Source organism: Anomaloglossus baeobatrachus, chromosome 1 (assembly GCF_048569485.1).
Source record: "Anomaloglossus baeobatrachus isolate aAnoBae1 chromosome 1, aAnoBae1.hap1, whole genome shotgun sequence".
NCBI lineage: Eukaryota > Metazoa > Chordata > Amphibia > Anura > Aromobatidae > Anomaloglossus > Anomaloglossus baeobatrachus.
Genome location: NC_134353.1, coordinates 767,390,525 through 767,398,470, shown reverse-complemented (window position 1 = coordinate 767,398,470; position 7,946 = coordinate 767,390,525). Strand labels below are relative to the sequence as shown.

The 7,946-nt window shown below is 46.6% G+C and overlaps 1 protein-coding gene across 1 annotated transcript in view; it reads left to right on the top strand.

The window, feature by feature from the left end:
- The first annotated feature begins 7,329 nt into the window (after positions 1-7,329).
- The window catches only part of P2RX6 (purinergic receptor P2X 6), a 106,390-nt gene continuing 105,773 nt past the window's right edge, over positions 7,330-7,946 (top strand). Inside the window, exon 1 of the mRNA XM_075324394.1 lies at positions 7,330-7,512. Coding sequence (XP_075180509.1) covers positions 7,379-7,512 — 134 coding nt within the window. The 5' untranslated portion in view covers positions 7,330-7,378. The remainder of the gene's footprint in view (positions 7,513-7,946) is intronic.

The following is a 7,946-nucleotide window of genomic DNA, read 5'->3' as shown; positions in this document are numbered from 1 at the left end:
CAGTCTTTACCACAACCAGTCCAGTGGTAGGTATGGTCCATATTTAATAGAAAGGAAATTGTTCAAGAATATGTAAGTGTTCATACAGAATAGTTTCTGTAGGTACTGGTCTTATGGGTCTCAACGTTGCAAACATATAAACATTTCAATAACCAAATGCTTCTTACAGGTGTCTCTACTCTGGTCGTAAGTGCAGTAGGCCTCACGGCCCTCGGGCCACCACCCATGTGATCAAGTTGTAACTCTCCGTGCTGCCACCTTACACCACTCTTGTCTCACCTTTTCTGTACACTAAACTGTTACGGTTTCTCATGTAAACATTATAACATATGTACATTTTATATTCAATTTCACATTTGTCTTTATATCTTGCTGGTATCTGACCCTGAGTACTACGCTGTGACCTGCGTACTGCTGGTGTACTGGGTGTACTCAGCATAATGGTGTGAGTGGAAGTGTACCTATTTGGTGTTTCTGGTAATTGAGGATGGGGGACTGACTGTAGGACTGGCAAGCGCACTGGGACCAGGAATCTGTTCTTCCTCTACGGGTTCAACTTCCAGTTCTTCTTGTCTTGGGACTTCTTGTGGTACGGATTCTGATGCTGGTTCCACCACTTGAGGGAAGGCGATCATCAGGACAACTACTGCTCCATGGTAATTTGGCCAAGTTTTTGGGAAATCTCCTAAGACTGTATGGAACACATCTTCTTCCTTCTTAACAGGTTGTATCTGTATGGGTAAGGTGACTTCTGGTGTCTTCAGGGCTTCAGGACATGGCTTGAGTTGATCTCTTGACACGACAGCTGATGTCCTTCCTTCATCCTTACTGATGAGACACACTTTGGGATTATCCATACTTGATGGTAAGACTGTATATGGGGTGGTCTCCCACTTATTATCCAATTTATTTGTGTGTCGTTTCCTCTTGAGAACTTGGTCACCAGGTTGCAATGGGGTTGCTAGAGCATGCTGGTTAAAGGTTCTCTCCTGTCTTCCCCTAGCTTGTTGGAGACTTTTCTCTACGCACTCTTGTACTTGGCGATACTCTTGCCGACGTAGGGTATCCCAATTGGATTCTTGAACTTCTGCATCTGGCTTCAGAATTCCCATATCTAAATCAATTGGCAGTTTACCGGACCTTGCACGCATGAGGTAAGCGGGGGGTGCAGTTTGTAGAACTCACCGGGACATGATTGTACAAGTCCACCAAGTCTGGCAATTTCTCTGGCCATTGATTTCTTTCTGACAAGGTTTTCAAAAGGTCAATCACAATATGGTTCATCTTTTCGCATAAGCCATTTGTTTGGGGATGGCATGCTGTTGTGCGGATCTTTTTACAGCCATACATGTTGCAGAATTCTTGGAAGATCTGTGATTCAAAAGCTGGACCTTGATCTGCAAGGACTTGTTCTGGGTAACCATGGGGTCTGCAAAAGTACGTCTGGAATGCTTTAGCTGCTGTTTTAGCTGTAAGGTCTTTCACGGGTACCACCACTAAAAAGCGTGAGTAATGGTCCACGATGGTTAAGGCATAGACATAGCCGGACCGGCTTGGTGACAACTTGACGTGGTGTAATGCGACTATCTCGAGTGGTTGCTTGGTTACTATGGACTGGAGTGGAGCTCTCTGGTTCTGTTGATCCTTTCTCTTGTGGTTGCATGGGCCGCATTTTCTACACCAATCTTCAATTGATTTCCTCATACCAACCCAGTAGAATCTTTCTCTTAAGAGCACTTCCAACTTTTTCCAACCAAAATGACCTGCACCGTCGTGGTAAGCTTCCAGAACCATCTTGACATCGCTCTTGGGCACGATGATCTGCCAGACCAACTCATGTGTTTTTGGATTGGTGTGCCTTCTACAGAGCTCCCCTTGGTACAGGAACAATTTACCTCTCTCCTTCCAGAGATGTAGCGTCTCAGCTGGGGCATTCTGATTAGGGTATGCATTTTGTTGTGTAAGCAGTTCTTTCACTAGCTTCACAACTGGATCGCTCTCTTGTGTGTCAACCCATCCGTGGTGTGCTAATGGGTTGAGATTTGCCTGCTGTTGTTTTTGGTAGACACTCGGTTGATACTGTACCACCTTAGGACGGTGAAAGGCTGGCAGCTCAATTTCTTCCAGTACCTCCGGTTTCTCTTCCACGTCCCCCGAGTGTGGCATCCGGGATAAAACATCTGCATTCCCATTCTGGCCTGCCCTGTATTTGATGACAAAGTTGTAGTTTGACAGTCGGGCTATCCATCGCTGTTCCAGTGCACCTAATTTTGCCGAGTCCAGGTGGGTCAACGGATTGTTGTCAGTAAAGATGGTAAATTCTGCAGCTGCCAGGAAGTGTTTAAAAAACGCTCTGTTACAGCCCAAACTACTGCCAGTAGTTCAAACGTGAAGGAGCTGTAATTCTCAGGGTTTCTTTCTGTAGGCCGGAGCTTCCTGCTTGCAAAGGCAATAACTTTCTCCTTGCTTTCCTGCTTTTGAGACAATACTGCTCCCAGTCCTACGTTGCTGGCATCCGTGTACAAAATGAAGGGTTGATGGTAATCTTGATATGCCAGGATCTCTTCTCCTGTCAGCGCCCACTTTAACTTCTTAAAGGACTCTTCTCTCTCATCACTCCACTGGAAAGGAGGATTCCGGGCTGCAGACTTCTTTGACTGTCCTACTAGGATGTCTTGTAGGGGTGCTGCTAACTTCATGGAACCTTTTATGAATCTTCTATAGTAGCCCACCAGTTCCAGGAATTGCCTCACCTCTTTCACGCTGGTGGGTCTTGGCCAATCTCTTATCACGGTAACTTTTTTATAATCCGGTGCTACCCCTTCTGAGCTCACGACATGTCCCAGGTACTGTAGCCTTGGCTTTAGAAGGTGACACTTGAATGGCTTGATTTTCATGCCGTATCCAGATAACGCTTCAAACACTTATGCCAGGTCTTGTAGATGCTGTTCATAGGTCTTGGAGTAGACTATGGCGTCATCCAGGTACATGAGGACAGTTTCGAAGTTCTTATATCCTAGGCAGCACTCCATCAGTCGCTGGAAGGTACCAGGCGTGTTGCAGAGTCCAAACGGCATACAATTGAGCTCACAGAGGCCCATTGGCGTGGTGAACGCTATCTTCTCCTTGTCAGCCTCTGCCACAGGAACCTGCCTGTACCCACTTGTCAGATCTAGGGTGGAAAAGTAAGTAGCGGATTTTAATGCAGCCAATTACTCTTCTATCCTAGGTAATGGGTATGCATCCTTGTGTGTAATGCGGTTGATCTGTCAGTAGTCTACGCACATCGTCATGGTCCCATCCTTTTTTCTAACTAGCACTAGTGGGGCTGCCCAGGGGCTACAACTGTCTCTTATTACCCCTGCTTCTTTCATTTCTTTGAGCATGTCTTTGGCGCATTGGTAGTGAGCCGGTGGAACTGGTCTATACCTCTCCTTTATGGGTGGATGGTTACTTGTGGGTATAGTGTGCTCTACCCCTTTGATCTGCCAAAGTCTAATGGATGTTTGCTGAATATTTGTTCATATTCTTTCACTACCCTGTATACTCCATGCTTTTGATGGGAGGGTGTAGAATTGGTACCTACATGTAGCTTTTGGCACCAATCCTCCAGCTTTCCCTCTGAGCCATTGTCCTCTGCCTGACTTGACGGGCTCAAGGGCTCAATGGTGGTGATGGAGTTGTTATCAACCGTATATAGCTTAGCCATGGTAGCATATTTTGGTAGGGTGACCTTATCTTCCCCACAATTTAGAAGGCGTATTGGCACTCTTGCCTGATGTACCTCAACTATTCCTCTGGCCGTCATACAGTGGGCCTACTGTCTGAGTACACGGGTTCTACCAGGGCCTGATAGTCTCGCTCTCTGATGCCTATTGCGGCTCTACACGAGACCAGCATTTCCGTTTTGGGAGGAATTACAATGGGTATTGGGTCACTTACCCTTGCACTGCCAATTTCACCTCCTGACATTTCTACCTGCTGCTTCAGCATCAAGCCTTTAATTTCCTTCTGCAGGAGTCTCTGTTGCCCGGGTTTGGCAGTCTCGGCGATCTGCTGCAAAACAGTAATTACCTCTGCAAAACAATTTTCAATTACATTCATTCCTAGCAGCATAGTTGGTTCACGTTTTCGCCGGTCAACATCAACAATGACAATACCCTGGTTCTGCAATTCTACTCTCCCAATCTTAATGGTCATTTCTCTGAAACCAACCTGTGGTACTAATTCACCATTGCTAGCCCATATATTCAATGCAATGTTAGATGGACCACTGCTAACGTCTGAATCAGCCCAGTACCTCTTATAAAGGACATACGGGATTGATGTAATTTGGGAACCAGTGTCCAGCAAGGCATTGAGCAGAATGCCATCCAGCACGATGGGGATGACTGGGCGTCCTCCCACATACTTATTGTACCAGGGTGAGGGGCCTTGAGAGTTCATTCCTGAGGAGCAGCCCCCCTTCTCAGGGGATCCCCATTTAAAGCATATTCCCGGGCCAAGTGACCTGGCTCCTTGCAACGGCGGCAAATGGGCTGTCCATCCGGCTGGTAGCAGTAGCTGGGTCATCCTCTCGTCGCTTGGTATCTCCTAGGCCTCATCTATGGGACATCCTCCTTGCTGGTCGCCAACTCAATCTTGGATGCAGACTTGGATCCACGCAGCTCCTGGATGATTCTAGCCATGGAAGCAACAGTGTCTGTCAGAGCATCAAGCTTTTGATGGAGAGCCTCATTAGTGATGGGCTCCAAATGGTTAGCAGCAGCCGCTGACATGGCTGATGTTACTGACACTACTGGCTGCTGGGGTGCCGCTGTAGGGTGTTGAACAGAGTCTATATCCCGGGGCTCCTCTACCTGCTGGAGACGGATTGCTCTATCCTTTAGCTGGGCAAATGTTAGTCCTGGATTCTGGATCACCATCATGCTCAGTTGTCCCCGGTGGGAAGCGGATGAGAGTCCATCCAAGAATTGGTCTATCAGCAGCTTATCTGCTCCGGGGGCTAAGGTAGGTTCTGCTAACTTAAGTGCTCTGAGCGCCTCCTGCAAGTTTAAGACAAAGTCTCTTGCGCTCTCTCTAGGTTTTTGCTTGCATCCAAAGAACCTCATTTTAGCCCGGCTGCCGGCAGTGGATTCAAAAGCTGCTTTTAGTCCTGCTATTATGTGCTCTACAGTGTCTTTTGCATCATCCAACCAGGACGTAACCTCTCGCTGGGCATTGCCGGTTAACTGGCCCATAAGCATACCGACACGCTGGGTTTCTGTCAGGGGGTACGTGCTGTAGTAGATTTTTAGCTTTCCGATAAAGTCATTAAGTGTGTTGGGCTCACCTGAGTACTGCACCAGTCACACCGCTCCCGGGGTGTACGGCATCAGGAACGGCATGATAGGTGCCGCAGCACCGCCGGGTACAACATCGTCTCCCTGCTGTGACATCTTTGCGCCCCCTTAGTTAATTTCACCAGTCTTCTTCACGACAAGCCTGGAGCACTTTCCTGCGTCCCTGTTTGGATTGCAGCACGGAGCGCACCTCCTCTGCGTCTCCGTTCGGGTCGCAGCACACCCTTCAAGCAGTGGGCGGAGTCCTGGTTTAGGCGTGTTGTTCTCCCGCGCATAGTAGCTAATGGCGCGATCCAAGATCTTGCCTGGAAAATTTTACCAATGATGTTTTTGGATTTTCCAGGTATCTTCGCAAAGTTTAAAGTACGTTCTTGGTTGCAACAATTCACAGGGCAAATTTTTTATGCTATGCAATAAGTCTTTACAGATGCACATCACCCGGGTTGCAGCCGGGTCCAGTCCGCATCCTGTTCGTGACGCCAAAGCTGTGTCGCCAGGGGTTAAGGGGATACCCAGAATCGGGCCAAGGTGTTGCATCTGGAAAGGGATCATGGTGTCGTGACCCGGTCTGTGATCCCTGGTTCCACAATAAAAAGGGGGTTATGTATGTGACGCCACCCGTGGAATGTGATCAGAGATGACCACCGCTGCTGCAGAACCTCCGGGGGTGATGGATGGCAGCTTGAGATGGGACGGCTCCCCACGGGTAGAGCCTTTTCCCCGGGGCAGTGTGGTAGTCTATGGGGGAGTGCAAGACAAGAGCACAATAAACAAGCAGACTCATGGTTTTGCAGTTTCTTTGGCCTTTAGTGATGATAGTATTCAGCAGAGTACTGTCCACGGAGTCTGTGAAGGGTTCAGGGTTTCTCCCACACAGCCGGGCCGTTTTGGCTTCCTTATCTGCACTGTGTGTGTGGCCCTGCTGCTGTGTAAACTAGGCAGCCAGTCCTGTTCTCCTCCCGGGTACCAACCTGACAGGCAACTCGAGTCCTTACTTGTATGTTCCTGAACTCTGCTGTGCTGCTGTGTCTGTGTTACAGGTGAAGAATCTGGAATCTTCACTTCTCCGGTGTTAACTGTGTGGTGTGTAATCTGCACAGCCTCGGATCCGGCATCCGTTCTTTGTGCTCCACTGGGGTGAGTTCAGCAATACTCTGTCTCCCAGGTATGTTCCGCTGTTTAATCTGTCTCTTTTCCTCAGACCCATGGCTTAGGCCTGGAATTGGTCAGCGGACCCTGTGGTGAGCTTGAGCCAGCTCCAACCTACAGATCCTCCTTCCTCAGTCCTCCCTGGAACTGAACTGCCTGAACAAAACTGAATGATTGACCACTTCCTCTCCACACCAGAATATATAGGGAAGCAGCTTGGTCTCCCCCTTCTGACCAGGAGGTGCTAGTGTTGTGTGGGGAGTTAACCCTTTGTGTTGTTACTGTGGCAACCATGGGGTGCTACACGCACAACCGACGGAGGCGAATGCTTTCAATGTCGCTGTGTGTAAAGTGGCCTTAAGGATGTGTGAACACTGGGTCATTTTCCTAGGATTTTGGAGCAAAAACTGAGCAGACATTCTCCTTATCCTCCTCGAAAATTTTGGATATTTGCACATCTAGCCAATTTGATTTGGATTTTGTACAGTTTATCTGCATATTTAGCTTGTAGTTAATAATGCTGCACAATTTGAGTATTCAAATCTGCAGGAACAATTGCTCTAAATACATTATGTGTGCATTTACATTTACTCCATAATATTGTTTATTTGCCGTTTTTAATGAAAAATGAAATGGAGTAAAATCCAGCAAATTAAGAATATTTATACTTCTTCCTGCTGGATCCTCTTCCGTTATTAGCTCAAAATCCTCCAGTGCCATTTTTTTATACCGAAGAACACTGTATGGACAATCACTGTAAGTCAGTTTTACAATTGTGCGTCCCACCATGTAACCTGATATCAAATCAAATGCAGCAGCGCAGCGCTGTCTCTTTTACACAGTGTAATGTGATGAAATAGCAAAGTCATTCTGTCTATGAGGCAGTAATGGAAGCTGTGTGTACAAAATCTTTTCCTCCAGTTCTAGATTACAAGACCGAGAAATACATCCTTACCAAAAACAGGAAGATTGGCGTATGTCATCGTCTGCTTCAGCTTGGCGTTCTGTGCTATATAGTTGGGTGAGTAAAATGTGTTTTTCTGTAGAAAAAAATAAATAAAAAATCATGTTTAGGAAGGTTCTTATATGGAAGATAACCTATATTGTAATGTATGTTTTCTGTTATCTAACACTTGAGGATTATAAAACAATTATATATAGATGCATCAAATGAGTCCTTATTGAAATGTTCATATTAATGTAATTCATAGATTGATAGTTACTTCTAAGATACTGACTATTTTGTTGACTCTAGGGAGCCTGTCTATCTAGACTTGGGGACATTTCTGGGTATTAACAGCAAACAAATTCTGAGTGTTACATGTATTGAACTAGCTTTTAACCAGTTAAATATAGTAAGCTGCCCATGGAAAGGTCACAACACTGTACAGTGAATAGCACATGGAATTACTATGGAATCGTATTACAGAGCTGTGGGCCCTACATATTCCATTT